Source organism: Medicago truncatula, chromosome 3, assembly GCF_003473485.1.
Source record: "Medicago truncatula cultivar Jemalong A17 chromosome 3, MtrunA17r5.0-ANR, whole genome shotgun sequence".
NCBI classification, from domain to species: Eukaryota; Viridiplantae; Streptophyta; class Magnoliopsida; order Fabales; family Fabaceae; genus Medicago; species Medicago truncatula.
Genome location: NC_053044.1, coordinates 48,256,773 through 48,273,930, shown reverse-complemented (window position 1 = coordinate 48,273,930; position 17,158 = coordinate 48,256,773). Strand labels below are relative to the sequence as shown.

Here is a 17,158-nt window from a genome sequence, read left to right as displayed (position 1 = left end):
TATTTTCTTTACAAGGGTTAGCTTTTTTTTTCTTTTTTTTTTTTATGGTGTCTGTGGGTCGAACAAATTAAGTTTTTAAAAATGTAAATAAAACATAAATTTTGACTTTAAAAAATAAATTTTAAATTTGAATACACAATTTTCAATGTTATGCTTTTTTTATCGAAAAAAAAATATGCTTCTATATTGACGTTTTAAAGGCATAAATTAATATTTCACTTCTTTATAATCTAAATTTAGTTAAACAAAGATGATCCAAAGTCAGAGGATCCTTTTAAAAGGGTTTTTTTTTTTTTTACTTACTAAGGACTCGACTAAGATTTCATAATGACTTTGGTTTGAATTTTATTGTGGAAGATGTGAGAAATCTATGGGTGGATAATAGCGAACATGTGAAGTTTCACTCTTCCAATGTACAACATATATGTGTTTGATTCCCTAAAAAAAACATATATGTGTTTGATCATTTGTGTCACGTTTTAAGAGTGAGATTCAAACTCATTTAATATATAATACATCAACACTTTATCGGGTTTCTAATGTAAATTCTTGCATTTGTTATAAAGTAAAAAAAGAGTTAACTCGTAGAAATAAAACATTCCCAAGAAAAAATCGCTTCTACCTGCCCATGATTTTATTCCCAAGAAGACGAGTGAGAATAATAGATTCCCATGTAGATGGGAATAACATTGAAATAACCATCTATAATAGTCACTATTTCAAGCACTTCTAACGAATGTAACAACTATTAACAAAACAAATTTTTTTTTTTAAATTATCTGGCAATAAGATGTTCATTGGTATTTCCCAAAAAAATTATTCACACAAATGATATTCTCAACCTTGAAACAAAGACCTCTTAAAGATCGAAACATCAGGTGGCATTTAGCATGGACCTATTGAAGAATTGGTCCATAATGGACCAATTTTTTAACGTTTAGATTAGTATATCCCACCAAATCTTATCATAACCTATCTACACCAAATCAAAGCTATCAACTCTATCTTCTTCCATGCTTTCTCTCATTTTCTCTCTCTTTCACCACGGATCCAATGTCTCTACTTCCTTAATAAATTTTGTGAATATTAATTTTATTAGATTAATGGTAGAATATTTATTTCACCACTTTTTTTATTTGTTTCCGTCCTCTCTAGACAACGTTGTTCTTCTTCTACCCCTTTCATTTTTATTTTTTTTTGGTTCTTCTCTACCTTGCAACCACCATCATCAGTGGCATATCCACGACCCTCGGTCAGGGGTGCAGAGTCTTGGCGTAAATAATTTAAACGACAAAATTTATAATTTCATAATTTTTTTGGGTCAAATAGTCTAGTTGCTAGAGCTCACACAATTTAATTGTTAATTGCGGGGAAGTGGAGTGTCCGGGGTTCGTACCCCGGCCCCTGCATTTAATATGCAATAGAGTAATGATATTTGAACAACTTTTTTGCTACAACTTTTAGGACAACCTTGTTGTGCTGTCTTTTCATTAGCCAAAAACAATGGAGAGAGAAAAAGAAAGAGAGATAATAAAAAGATAATGTGAGTTTGAGAGAAAAAATTGTACAAAAGTTGTACAAATATAATTTCTCCTTTTCCAAATATAAATAAAAGTAAGCACATAAATTTTCATGTTTTTCATGATTCAAAAGTATGTAGACAATATTAATTTAGAAGTATAATTAGATCAATAATTAATACAAAATTAAAAAAGCAATATGATATTTATTTTAGACATTTTTATATGACAAATTGATGATCCACAATAATTTTAGAATGGATATAGTAAAAAAAGAGAATGAATGAAATAAACAAAAATGATTTGTTGAGTATTATATGAACTAGTTTTGGATGAACACAATACAAGGGTACACTCACATATTTGAGAAAAACTGTGTAAGATATAAGTAACATATAACTTATAAGTATTCATTCAAAAAAAAAAGTAACATATAAGTATTTTCCGCATTAAATATGCAAACTGTGAACTTGGCCATATGCTATAGTCCTGATCATGACTTGAATGTATTTGTCCTACATTTAGTTTTATTTTAACTAAGAACTTAATTTGAAGTGATACAATATAATAAAAAAATGAGGAAAACTAATCTACACACACTTTTAAGAAAGTAGAAGCTTGCGTTGACGGAAGACAAGTTGATTAACAATGATATTTGCAGAAGCTGAGAGAAGAATAATTGGATAAGTGCAAAATCCCTAAGTGAAACAACAAGCTAGTGCAAAATAAATTTTCGAGGCTGTGCAAATGCAAATAAACTGAGATAGTTGGTTGAAATTTTACAATCCCAGGGGTGCAGGTGCACACCCTCACTAAGAGGTGGCCCCGCCTCTGACCATCATGGCCGTCCCACTACCAGCAACATTCAGCCTTCTTCTGGCAGCCTATAGTAAAAATAAACTACATGTTCAGCATTCTCTCAATCTCATTATCTTTCTATCAAAGAAGAATTTAAAAAAGTGTTTACTTGAAAATGGGTCATTTTCAGAAGTGAGTTTTCCGGTCACGATTGACGACGTTAAGACATAGAAGGAAGATGGAAGGAAAAGAAGTATGGATGCATACCGAGTGACTATTATGATAGATTTGCATCCTTTAGAACAATAAAAGAAGCTTCGGTAGATAAATTATGGTTTTGGAAAATGAAGATTGCTGTTGAGTCAGGCTCGAGAAAAGAGAGTGTGTGCAAAGAGAGACAAAGTTGACACATGGGTTGGATATAATGTAGATGGACCATGATAAGCTTTAGTGGAATGCTCTAATCTATCATTGAAAAAAAACGGGTCCATGATGGATCAATTTCTTAGAGGTCCAATTTATACGGAACCTTCTCTCAATTGTATTCATTAGAAGTTCTTCTAAGGCGATGTCATGGGTGTTTCTTTCACTAGGATTTAACTTTTTTTTTTCTTCCTAAACGTGTCTTTTTATTTTATTATAGATTAAAAAAATCTTATTAAAATTGGATAGAAAAAAATTCAAATCCTAATTTAGCCGCAAAACATGTATAATTTTCAAATACATTCGTTGTTATACAATGGTTTTTATATTTTACATACCACTGATAAAGGGGATATAGTTTTATTGTTCTTCTTATAAATTTTTTATTGTTGTGTAGCCTATTTTTTAATATACATAAGTTACCCTCAAACTATTTTACATTTAAATTCATTAATTATGATTAAGTTTGTTATAAATATGTATGTCTTTGTATCCTTTTAACAATTCTATTTATTTTCAAATATAAAATTAAATTTACACCATAATTTAAGAATGTCGTCTGATTCTTCTGAAATTTATCCTGCCCTCTATACCGTCTAATTTTTTCAGTGGGCTATGGTGAGGGGGCTCCAGGCCTACTAAAACTCTACTCTCATTCACAATTATTACGTTCTCACTTCTCTTCTCACTTCACAGTTCACCACCATCTCCGTCCATCATTGTCGTCTATCGTCGTTGTCGTTCGTCTCTCTTTGGCTCTGCTCTCCTAAGTCAGATTCTTTTCCCATATCTCTTCTTTTTCATTTGTGCATTTAACAAAACCCTGAAATCTTGTTGACACTTTACGATTTTGTTCAAATCTATGAAATTGATATGCATTATAGCAATTACATGATTGTATTTTAATTTTATGTGATCAATTCTATGGTATTCCCTCTTTTGGCATAAACCCTAATTCTTAAAATTTGGTGAAGCTTGCGATATGAATTTTAGGGTTCTATGTCGATTTTATATAAAGTTTAAAATTTAAGTCTATATGTGTTTAGTTGATGCTATATGATTTTTTTCAATTCTCTGTTTCATTCATGTATGTTGTTAGTTTCTGGTTGAGTTTTGTAATGTTATTTAATTGTGTTATTTGTTTAAATGTATGGGAACATCTCTTTATTACAATATAGAGCCTATGTATATGGATGTGAATGGAGAAGGTCAAGATGAAACAGTTGTGGCATTTGAGAATAATGATACTCATAAGAAAACAAAGCGAGGAGTTTGGAATTTTTTTTGAAAAAAATCGGTAAAGATCTGGATGGCATAGAAAAGACTGCATGCAATTTTTGCAAAAATGATTTTTCTATCGGAAAAAACCTACATCAAAAATATTATATGAAACCAGCGAAAAGACGGGCACGAATGCATGTGATTATTTTATTATGTTTGTTTGTATAATTTTTATTAAAATTTTGAAATTTCAAAATATTAATGGAAATTATTGATATATTGGTTTATAAAGAAAATATTAATGGAAATTATTGATATATTGGTTTATAAAGAAAATATTAATGGAAATTATTGATGTATTGGTTTATTGATTATTTTATTAATAGGCATATATAGCAAAATTATTTTTGAACTCAACATATTTTAGTTTGCCTGCATATAAAATTAAGATAAAATAATGATTATTTATAGTTTATTCTAATAATAATTAGTAACATCATAACATAAATGTCATGTTATGTAAAAGAAACATTGTTATAATTACGATAAAAGAATATCTTTAAAAACTACATTTTTCGTAAAGTCTACATCCTCTCCTTTTATTTTTCCTTCTTTAATGAGAACTTTTGTTGAATTTTGAGAAACTCCTCTTCATAAAGTTACATATAATTGACCATTTGTGAAAGATAGATTTAGAAATTGGAAATGGTATGCCCTTGCGACTTATTTATGGTAATAACAAAACTTAGTCTAACAGAAAATTGTTTTCTACTAAGCACAAAGGGAAGTCTTGAACTCGCATTTGTTTTTAATTTAATTATGGGCAAGAATGCTCTTTTTCTAGCATTGCTTCCCGTTAGGATTTCCACATTCAACATATTCTTAAATAAATCACGACATAACATTCGTGTCCCATTACACATACCATATCTAGGGTTTATGTTTCGCAACAACATCAAAGGTGCACCTCTTTTTACCTTTAAAATATATGGTGGGATACTTACTTGAGTAATTGAGTTTAAGAATTCCGGTTGATATGGTAGTGTAGCCACTTGTTTCTTTCTACCCTATTTATTCATCTTTAATCAACCGGTTGTATTTCCACTTCTATTTGATTCTTTTTTCTTTTATATTGTGATTACGAATTATGATATTACTCCTCACCTATGAATCGCATACACTCCTTACATTAGATGTATTTAAACACGTGTTGCATCAGCGTACACAAATATAATTAACCTAAATTATGTGATTTTCTCAAATTATAACGTTATTGGCGTGTCAGTATTCATGTTGTATCTGGTGTCGTTGTTCGTATCCATACTTCTTAATCAACGGTCCTCTCTTAATGGTCTCTCAGATGGTGGTTTGAATGTAACAAAAAACAAAAGATGGTGGTTTGAAGCTTTTTAGTGTTTCTGTTTTTAGTTGTTGGTAAGATGAGTGTGATTATGGTTTAACAATTTTGAATTGTTTAAATGATTTTAACACTTTCATTTCACTGTATTTTGTTAGATATTGGATGGAGATCATGGGAGCAGTTTATCAATTGTATACATGCAGAACGACATGGGAAGAAGCTTAACGGCAGAGGATGTTATTTCTTATTTTTCCTTTATTTAATAATAATTAATAAAAACCACAGTTCTCTTTATATAAAAAAAAAAAAAAACTACACTATCACAGTTTGTATAAGCAATTATAAACAACAAAGTCAAATAATCCTCAAAATTAATCGTAAACAATTTGAATCATAATCACTTATAAACCAGCAAAGTCAAATATAAATATAATCCATAAAATTAATTAACTTTGATTAGTTGTAACATGAAAGGATTTAAAGTCCAATCTTTAATGTTATATTTTGCTCACATTTGTTGCTAATCATTTTTACAGAAGATTTAAAGTCCAATATTTAACATTATTTTTTGCAGTCCAATATTTAACATTATTTTTTGCTCATGTTCGTTACTAATATTTATTTTAGAGGATTTAAAGTCCAACCTTTAACATTATTTTTTTGTCACGTTTGTTACTAATTTTTTTTAGAGCATTTAAAGTCCAATCTTTACCATTATTTTTTGCTCACGTTTGTTACAATTGATCAAAGGCTAAGGAAGGATAACATAATAAAATAATATGGAAATACTATTTTTTGTGGAAGGGATATGAAAATACTTGGCAATGTTTGTCGGTTGTATTGAGGGGAATAACACAGATCTACAACAAAAAATCGGCTGATAAAAAAGTAACATGAGTTTATGTTTTGTGCTAGTTTTTTGTAAGTTTGATCTTTGGTTAACAGATGTAAAAGAGGGTTAACGGGGACGATTAGTGACATGAATTAGTAATCCATGTGTTGTTTTATAATTGGCTAACAATAAGAACAATTCATAAAGAGTTGTGTGTAAGTTTTCTCCTTAAATTAAATTTATTCTTATCTATTTGTTACATGTGTTATTTGTATTTAAAATTAAAATTAAAAATTAAGGGTATTTTTGGAAAGAAATGTTCAACCCAAAAGTGTGCTGAAATGGATGATTTTCTTGATATATAGTATAAGCTATTTGTTACATGTGTTATTTGTGTTTAAAATTAAAATTAAAAATTAAGGGTATTTTTGGAAAGAAAAATCCAACCCAAAAGTGTGCTGAAATGAATAATTTTCTTTATATATAGTATAGACTATTTGTTACATGTGTTATTTGTATTTAAAATTAAAATTAAAAATTATTGAAAAGAAAAGTCCAACCCAAAAGTGTGCTGAAATGGATAATTTTCTTTATATATAATATAGATATCGTTTTGTGGTTTTAGACACAAGATTCCTATAAAATATCATCGATAATCCATATATATTAGTGCAATAAAAAAAACGAAAAGACAAATATACATAACAATGTTTTTGTTTAGCTAACCGACTTATATTGGTGAATGGTGGTGATACATATGATGTTGTATTTTGTAATTTCTGATATTTTCTTTTTAGTCCTTCAAAAAAAGATATTATTAAATTACCTCCTCCGTCCCTTGACCTATTTGAAATTTTTTTAATTTTGACCTAACTGACTTTGACCGTATTTTTCAACTAATATACAAAGATAAATAACATCATATGAGATGTCGTTAGATTCGATGAATATTTTCAAAATATCAAATTTTCATAATTTTTTCTAATATATTATTCAAGATATTTAAGCTCAAAGTTATGCATTGACATATGTAATAAGGTCAATTGTGTCAAGTATTAAAGGACGGAGAGAGTACTATATATAGACAATCATAGGTAAAGGTTGAGAAAAAAGATCCTCTACGGTTGAAAAAGAAGTTGCAGGCTGCAGGAGATCTTAATCGGTGGAACGTTGCGTGTCCACTTTAACAAAATTCCTTTTCTTACTCACCAGGCCACTAGCATCGCAATTCCCAACCAAATTTCTTTTCTTTATCAACTATCACCTTACACACACATCACAACACCGTCTTAGCAGTAGTAAGTAACTAGCATATCTTCCATCGCCGTTTCAAATCTTCGATTCCATGGCGCCGCCAACGGCAGTAGTTGAAGGCGGAGACGCCGCAGCAGCACCGCAAGGTAGACAACAAGCCGGTGGTGGATTTAGCTTAACCGGAATCATTCGCATGGTTGTTTTCTGGTATTTCGCTTCTAAATTCTTCTCCCCTGCCTCTAAAAAATCACCTAACAATGAACCTGCTATTCTCATCTCCAACCTCTTCCATAAAGCACAGCCTATGGTACACACTCTTCCATTCTATCATCGATCTTTCTTCAATTACTCTATTTAATTCAGATTTCGATTCATTCAGTTAGGTTTTATATATTAAGTGTACCAGCTTTGTTATTCACTGTTAATTCTGTTGATGATACTAATAATAAGACGTTAATTATACTTTTAGGTTACTTAATTGTTTTAAATTTTCATGTTACTTATAGGTTATAATCTTTTATTCAACAAGATTTCCATATTTATGATACTAGTTTTGTTCACGGAAGTATCAAATAAACATGTATAACAGTGAAAATAAATAGGTTTTAAATTACGATCATGCTATTGAAGAGAATTATAGTTAAGTGAAGTTGACGTGGTTTTGATTGTGGAGCAGTCCTAGAAACAAAAAAAATTGGTGTATGTCGTGACTTTGACAGAATCATGGTGAGCGGAGCCGCCGTAATTTTGCAAAAGTTACCCTTTATCACAGTTCTGGTTCTTTTTTTTTTTAAACCATGATTGCATAAATGTGTGATTATTAGGTACCTGAAGTTTTTTTTTTTTAGGAAAAGGATAGAGAGAAAGTAACTGGTCTGTGTTCTGCAGTTGGTTCAAACCACAATAACTGTCCTTGTTTGGGTTGTTTCTTGTTTTCTAACCTAGTTGGGTTGTTTTTGAATGACGTTTTATTCAGGATATGTGGGTTTATCTTACCGAGAATGACAAGTTCAACGAATTTGGTAATGAAAGTGCTCTTGTATGGCACGAAACCAATATTCTATATGCCGAATGGGGACCTGAGAATACCAGGACTCTTACTTTGAATTATCCCCCGACTGAGGTACGACTGTCTGAAATTGTTACTGCTACTTATGTGTGGTTTATTTACATACAACTCGGACTTTATAGTAGTTCTTTTGAAATTGAATTTTATGGTTACAATATTCTTTTTACAGTCCTTGAAGCACAATGGGAGTTTATATGCTCATGTTTTCTTTGCACAATCTGGATATTCGCCTGACCCTAGTGATCCAGAATACCAGCCTCAAGCAGCATTTGGAAGGACACATCGTATGTTTATTACTTGTTAATAAGTAATGCTAAATATATTTAACTTAAGGAAAGTGGTTTACTAGATGCCTCTCTTTTTATGGGCTTCAGCTGTTGTGATATACAAGCCAAAGTCTAAAGCAGATAAAAGGAAGAGTCTGTTGGGAGCTGATTCAAGTGAGGGTCAAGTGGCACCTGAGGTTTGTTATTTACTCAAATAATTTTATAATCAGCTTTATAAGATTTTTTTTATGATGTTACTTTGGACTGAGTTCAAGGTATTTCTTGTTGAGTTTTTACGTGATAGATTAATTGTATTATATTTTGTACAATCTCTAGGTCAACAGCAATATCCAAAATATTTTACCATGATTGCGTCATTTTTCATTAATATCATCCAGTGATAGACTGTTTAAATCAAATCCTTAATATTTATGCCTATAGTTATTGCTAGTCTTCATCTATCAATAACTACCAAACTATCTTTCATCTCATTTACACTCCTTACATGTGATTTTACACATGAAAAAATCACCTAAGCCATGAGTATCATATCACATTTTATACAATAACTACTTCCTTGGCTCTTTCTTTCTTTCGTAATCCTGTCTTGATACTTTCATAGAAAACATATATTCTCGTAGCTTTAATGCCAGGAAGATCTTTCAAAGCACTTTCTTAAGCTTCCCTCTTGCAAATTTGTCCTCTACGCAAGCTCGCAATTATGACCATATGCGGGACAGATAACATCTTGTCTCCTGTGGAAGTGTTATTTTTTTCTTTTCTTTTTTCATTTATAAAGATAGATACTTGTTGAGAACAGCGAAACTTGGACACATGCTTATAAATAATAAAGGCCCTCGTAGGCCATCTCATCGAGGATGTATATGCTAGAAAATTTGTGGGAGGTTGGCAATTCAATTAATTCAAAATGGAATTTTTTCTGCCCCTTTCCCCCCTCATCTGGCCTTTAAACAGAGGATACGGTTTAGTAATTCTATTCATTATGCTCAAATCGGCATTTAAAAGTTTCGATAATATTGAGATATTGTTCGGTAATCTCATTCCTACTTCCTAAGGTCCCAGACGAGGTACCCCTAGATCTAATCATTATGCTATGACTAGGTATGTGTGCAGGGAACTACTCGCAGTCCATATATTTTCTTAATATTGTATATCTATGTCACTGTTGTTGCTGTTAAATTATGTCTGTATCAATAACGTTCTCATTTGCTGTTAAATTATGTCTGTATCAATAACGATCTCATCTGTTAAATGTGTGAGGTGGTTACTTGTTTAACTATGGTCTCTGAATTTATCTCTTTTGGTTGTGTTAGGTCATTGATGATATTGAAGATGATTCTAAAGACGAAGGTCCTGTGGAGTGGCGTGCATATTGGAAACCAAATATAACGATTAACCTGATTGCTGACTTCACTCAGTATGTTTCTTGGAAATCATTATTTTTTGGTGCATTATTTTTTATGTACATGCTCTGGATTTTGGCCGGTCATAATTTCCCTTCAAAGTTAGTAACGCTAATTTATGTAAAAAATCTAATACCAGAGGTAAAAGAGACTGTTGGATAAATTGGCCTTCTTTTAAGTGGAATTACTTTTATCTGAAGTTTTGCAGTAAGAGAGATGGTTGAAAATTGAAAATAGTTAGCTACCTTATTCAGAATGAAAATTCAGTTTTTTTTCCTCCCTTTCAATTCCCTTTACTTTTGCAGTGAGCCTGGCTGTAAACCTGAACTTCGTATAATTTATTGTGGATCTGTGGAAGATTTATTTTGTTAACTGTGGTTGAGATTCTCACATTAGATGTGATATGGCTTGAAAAACATTTAAAATCATCTAAATCTGTATGTTGCCAACCCAGTTGTTGAATGGATATTATTTCTAACCTTGCTAATTGTTATTTTAAACTAACCTTGCTAATTGTTATTTTAAACTTTTTCTGTTTGCAGGTACCCAAATACAGGCATACCACCTAACATCGCTCCATGTATCCTTGCCATTAACATTGTTTGCCATTTCCTTTTGTTACCCATTCCATTTGTTTCTTGGCATTGGTTTCAGGATACCATGTGTAGCCTTAAAATAATATGGTTATTAGGTTTTTATGTTGTGTTTAACTCATCCTTGCAAAACCGATTTGTAAGGTGAAGAGTGTTACTCTTTATAAACTTTTTCATGTTTTTATCTATTTTCAATGTGGTACTTGGATTTTTTCTAATACCCTCACGCCAACACTATTGGGTTTGGTGCATGTATAATTTGGTAGGTGACCTAGATCAATAAGCTCTAATACCATATTAGGTATTTATATTGGTCTAATTCATTCTTAGAAAACCAGCTTGTAAGGGAGGAGTGCCACTCTTTATTAAACTCTTTTTAGGTCTTATATACTTTCAATGTGGGACTTTTTGCCAATACTGATGGTCATCCTATGCAACCAAATATTGGAAAAATGAGAACTTGTCTAGCCCTGACATATTCCTTGAATGTGCAACTCAGTGATGTATTTTTTTTTCTCCTACTGTTTGAATTTGAAGTTCCTTTTTTAACCATACGATATGTTGACACTGATTCACTGCCTTATTCCTGCAAGTTAGCTAATCATATATATCAGTTTCCTTAACTTTTGGTGACCAGACTTGAACATTGATCCTATCACTGGGAACTACTATCCAACTATTTTCTTCAATGAATTCTGGTTACTGCGGGATAAGTTGATAGCTTTGAATGAGACAGTAACTGAACTCACACTTAATCTGGAAGTTGGTCCCATTAGCATGACGAAATGGCAATTATTCATGCAAATTGACCAGTCCTTCCAGATTCACCGTAGTTACGGAAGCATGCTTGATGGTGAGGCTGATGAACTTAAGGTCTGTTGTTCTCTAAAACTTGTAAAGTACCACCTTGTCCTTATATCAAAAGATTTTTTCACAAAAAACTAATAATTATGCAAGTTCTTCAGAAAAAAAAAAAAGCAAAAACCTGAACATAAGATTTTCTTGTGTTTGATCTCAAAAGGTAAAAAGAATAAATAATGAAAAAACCCTCTATTTTTTCGAAGATTGATTTTATTTTTTGGGTAAACAAACAGGCCTTAATACTCTAAAAGATTTTAATATGGATTTTCAAAATATAAGAATCTCATGTTTTTTGTGCAGAGTCTATGTATCAAATAATAGATGCCTTATTTTTCTAATTGTCTGACAATTTGGTGTATTTATGATTGTATCAGAGGGTATTCTTGGAAGGAAATCCTTACCTCCTCGGTATTACCATGATTGTTTCTCTTCTTCATTCAGTATTTGACTTTTTGGCTTTCAAGAATGGTAAGTTATCTTGCATTACAATCTTTAGGCCACTAGCTTAAACCCAAAAATTGTTATCGATATGGTTAGAGGATAGATTATAATCTAGTGATTTTCTTTCTGCACAGACATCCAATTTTGGAACAAAAATAAGTCTATGGAAGGACTCTCTGCAAAGACTGTTGTTGTGAGCTTTATTTGTCAGCTTATCATCTTCCTTTATCTGCTTGACAACGACACCTCTTGGATGATTCTTCTAAGCTCTGGAGTTGGTTTGGTTATTGAGTTCTGGAAAATTGGAAAAGCCATGCATATAGAGGTATTGTTTGTGATCTTCTAGCTTTGTTCTAGAGAGTGCCTTTTGAATTTTTTATATAGCAAGTAATATAGTTCCAAAGACAATAATTGCTATTACTGAGATTGCCGGCTTTTCCCCCTTTACCATCATGTATAGCATACCGCTATCGTGTGTACAAAATAGTTTGCTGAGACCTTTCATATTTACTGATTTTGTAACCATGTATGGAGAATATTTTCTAGGGCCTTTCTTTTCAAATTACTGTTTTATCGTTTCTTTGAGTGAGGCAGATGTTCCTTTCTAGCTTTGTCTACTTCCAAAAATTCAATGTTCCTTAATTATTTTTATTTGAAATCCTTTCTAGCTTTGTCTACTTCCACAATTTCTATGTTCCTTAATTATTTTTATTTGAAATCTGCCAGATTGATAGGACAGGGAGGATACCTATGTTGAGGTTCCGCGATCGAGAGTCATATGCAGGGAACAAGACAAAAGAGTATGATGATATTGCAATGAAGTATTTAACCTATGTTCTATTTCTCCTTGCTGCTGGCTTCGCCGTTTACTCACTAAAGTACGAGCGCCACAAGAGCTGGTATTCTTGGATTCTGTCTTCCCTCACAAGTTGTGTATACATGTTTGGTAAGCACCCTTCTAAATTGGTTAAGTTATCTCGTGTTTTGGAGTGACACTATCATTTATGACTGTGACTAATTACTATTAAACCAAGTTAACAGAAATGCGTAGACTGTTATAAATTTGGCATGCTTTAAGTTCCCAGTTGTAGTAGCAGCTCATGTGTCCTGAGTAAGATTGTCCTGAACCAGGATGAACCTTTTTTGCCATGGATTTGAATTACAAGGGCTGCTATTGTAGCAGAGACTAAAAAGTAAAATTTGAGTTAAACCTCCTTATTGCAAAAAGCTTTTATAAATTGTTTAAATAAAAATTGGGGATTTTTTACTTTTTTCTTCGACCCCCTGCTGTTAGCATGTGTAGTTCCTTTATAGGAGAAGTAAATTAGAACAAATGTCGGAAATTTGCCTACTTGTGTTTTTTTTTTTTTTTTTTTTTTTTTTTGTGCTGTCTTTGGACAAAGATAGAATAAAAACAAATTTCACCTCTAGTAAATCCACAGTCCACACTATTTGCATTTGGTACTTCCCTTGACAGCATTGTTATTTTATTTATTTTTTTATATAAAAAAGTATTCAATGTCTTCTAAGTTCTTATCTTTTTTTCCTCTGTTTCTGCTTATGAAAAAAAAAGCTTTTTTCTCCATTTCTACTTGTGGAAAAAAATACTTTCATGACAGCATATTCGACCGATTTTAACACAAATGTTATTGATCTTGAAGTTTCTAGTTTGGTAAACTTTGTGTTCATACTCTACTGAAAAACCTTTGCAGGCTTTATTATGATGTGCCCTCAACTGTTCATCAACTACAAGCTGAAATCTGTTGCTCACTTACCATGGAGGCAGATGACTTACAAGTTTCTCAACACCATTATTGATGATCTTTTTGCCTTCGTCATTAAAATGCCAACACTACATCGACTTTCTGTCTTCCGTGATGGTAAGTTTGGAACCATGACTCTCTTTGTTATTTGCAAGTTGCAATTGCTTCAGATACTAGACATAACCTCATTTTAACTTTAATATGCTTGTGTTGTTTGCAATGCTGCATTTTCTTCTTTTTCTTCCCCCTCTTCTCCTCTTGACATAAGAGGCTAAAGACCTGATTGGGGGAGGAGGAAGGGGGCGGGAGTTAACTGTAGTAGAATTACTATGGGATAGAACCTCGGGTCAAGTACTTCCTGACGATATACGACATTTGAGTTGTCTTTCTTCATCATTCAATCATTGACTTGATTTCTTTTCCTTTCCTTGCAGATCTTATCTTCCTTATATATGTATACCAAAGGTGGATTTATCCAGTTGACAAGAAGCGTGTTAATGAATTTGGATTTGGAGGTGAGGATGATCAGCCTCCGGCTGTGGATTCTGCAGAGACTGTTGCTGCTAAGGAAGAAGAGAAGAAAACTAATTGATTTGGTTTTTTCTCGAGCACTTGAGGGAGTTGATACTAAATATTCTAGAATTCAACAGGGATTAGTTTATGTTTACTCCCCCTTTGGGCATACATTTGCTCTTAAGATTTTTGTTTGAAGCAATCTTGGCCCTTACCATCTGGAAGTTTTTCCAGGACAGAAGGATGAAGGGTGGTCTGACTACTGCACGGCAGATTGTGATGGTCATGAGGCTTGTATGAAGAATGCCTTCTCCCTACCTTTTTTTGTTATCAAATATTTATGTCTTATTTTTGGGATAGGCCATTTTTTCATGTATTTTCTTTTCCCTTCATTATGTATTTTTGACCAAGTTATCCTTGATCTTAAATTATTATAGTTTTTTGTAATTTTTGTTCAACTTTTTTAGCATTTCAGATTAAACTAATTTTTTACACTAAATGTTTTTTTTTTCTTTCTTTTTTTAAAATTTAGGCGATCAATTTGATTTGTGACTAGTTTGAAATAACCAGTCATATACTACCGTTGTCCAAACTTATAAGCACATGTTGATAATTTTACACATTAAGAAGATTAGCTAGTGTAATGAATGTCTATTTTGCCATCTTGCAATTATTTAGGATTTTCTCAAATCTATACAAAATTGAGAAATGATATATGTACAATCATTTTCTAACAACTTTTGTGACAACTCTCTCTCATACTCACATTATATTTTTACTTTATCTCTCTATTGCTTTGGTTTTCGTGTCAATACATGGTTTTCTTTGTAAAATGTCCACGTGGTTGTCAATCACATTGATGTTCAAATAACATTGCTCTACAAAATTATGGGGGCATTAAGAGTTGTGTGATTTGAACATCTATATATGTGACAACTTTTGTGGCAATCAAAATTTTACAAAGGAAATTAGGTAGTGGCACAAAAACCCAAGCAATAGAGAGAGAGAAAGTTAAAAAATAATGTGAGTATGAGAGAGAAAGCTGTCACAAAAATTGTAAAAAATAGTTGTTTAAATATCATTTCTCTAAAACTAAAAGAAGTTTAAAACAAATAAGATGAATAAGGCTAGGGGACCATACCTGCATGCACACATTGATTTCCAGTACTCCGTTTCTACCTAGTTAGCTATAATGTGGGAAAGTTTATGCATACAAATGACAAATAAATAAGGACCCTTTGTCTCCAGGTCAGTTATTTGTTTTAAACTTCATTTAATTTTTTACAGACCTGAAAAGGACCTCATTGTATTCAAACTTTTATCTTGCTTACAGCCCAAGAGCGCATCCTTACCAACTTTCGTAGAAGCAAGTGGGAAGTGGGCATATCTCCATTTGTTTTAGATGTGGGAGAGAAGATGAAACTACCATTCATGTACTCTGGGATTGTGTTTATGAAACTCAAGTATGGCTCCGCCTAATTCCATCTCATTTCATAACTGATTTCTTTACTTTTGATTGCATGGATTGGATTTTCAACAACCTCGACAAGCGTGGCATATGTGTGACTACTAAAAACGGGAAGACCATTTTCATGACATCTTGTTGGTTGTTACGGACGTGGAGAAACAAAGTTATCTTTGAAAATGATTTTCACCAGCCAAACAACCTTGTCATGGTGATCCAAGACTTTACTAGACAGATAGACCTTTGTTCAACCCTTACGCCTCATCGCAATCTTCAACGAAAAGAGACGATCTGCATGTGACGCGCTTCATGCTGAATTGTGGGGCTTGTACCTTGGTTTGAATATGGCTTGGCGATAACATATTCCACAACTCATTGTGGAAAGCGACTCTAAAACTCTTATTGATATTGTTACTGTAATTGTAATTTTAGTGGATCCATTCCCACACTGGTGCAACATAGTTGCAACCTTTTGACTTTAGATTTGCATGTCCAGTTTCGTCATACTTGGAGTTGGAGGGAGGGTAATCGTTGTGCTGATTGGCTGACAACCTTTAGCCTTTACTTAGACTCTTTTGTTGTTACTAGATTGGAGTATCCACTTAGTGAGCTCCATAGGTTTCTTTTTGATAATTTTTCTGGGACTTATTTTTCTAAGCATGTTCAATTAGTTGTTTAGTTTTCTGTTGGGCCTTTGACCTTCTTTTTTACCAAAATAAAAAAAAAGGAAAGGATTAAAGAGAGGAGCACGTGAGCTTTCCCCCACCTCTTCTCCTTTGCGAAAATTTGATAGTGTGAGAGCTGGATATCTAGAAAATGATGATGGTGATGAGTCTTAAGCCAAACATAAATAATTGCTTGATAAAAAAATATAAGTAAATTGTAAAGTAAAATAAAGGATCAGAGGATCAAACTTTCCTATAGATGACTTCAGAATCCGCCCTTGCCTGGACCCACCCCAAACCCCACCCCTCTTATTAGAATTTACCTTGTTGCCCTTATATTTAATAATCTTGTTACCCATTTACCCTTTTTAGCATGACACCTATATAAAGAGAAAGAAAGTGAAATAATCCATCCTACTTTGCTCTTTTGAAAAAGGTTTATTAGATTTTTTTATTATTAATTTAATTATTATTTTTTGTTGTGAAAAAACTAAAAAAACATACATTTTTTATTTCATTTTTTAAAATACAGTTTTTGCAGGTGGGTGTCCTCATTAGAGGCAGGTTGAGTGTTAAACTAATACCCCTGACTGAATTTAGGGGCAGGGACAGGACTGATATAAGGAAGTGGGGTGAGGCCTGATATCATAAATCCGCCCCTGCTCCGCTCAATGCCTAAAATTTCTTAAT

At 32.3% G+C, this 17,158-nt stretch overlaps 1 protein-coding gene across 1 annotated transcript; it reads left to right on the top strand.

Annotated features, from left to right (window-relative positions):
• Window positions 1-7,272: 7,272 nt before the first annotated feature.
• On the top strand, window positions 7,273-14,832 carry LOC11430464 (cleft lip and palate transmembrane protein 1 homolog). Its single transcript, XM_003602662.4, has 12 exons — window positions 7,273-7,715; window positions 8,385-8,531; window positions 8,647-8,761; window positions 8,852-8,940; window positions 10,078-10,181; window positions 10,710-10,747; window positions 11,398-11,633; window positions 11,996-12,089; window positions 12,197-12,387; window positions 12,789-13,008; window positions 13,775-13,942; window positions 14,260-14,832. The coding sequence occupies exons 1-12, from the start codon at window positions 7,500-7,502 to the stop codon at window positions 14,415-14,417; spliced, it is 1,776 nt and encodes a 591-aa protein (XP_003602710.1). The 5' UTR covers window positions 7,273-7,499; the 3' UTR covers window positions 14,418-14,832.
• Window positions 14,833-17,158: the final 2,326 nt, after the last annotated feature.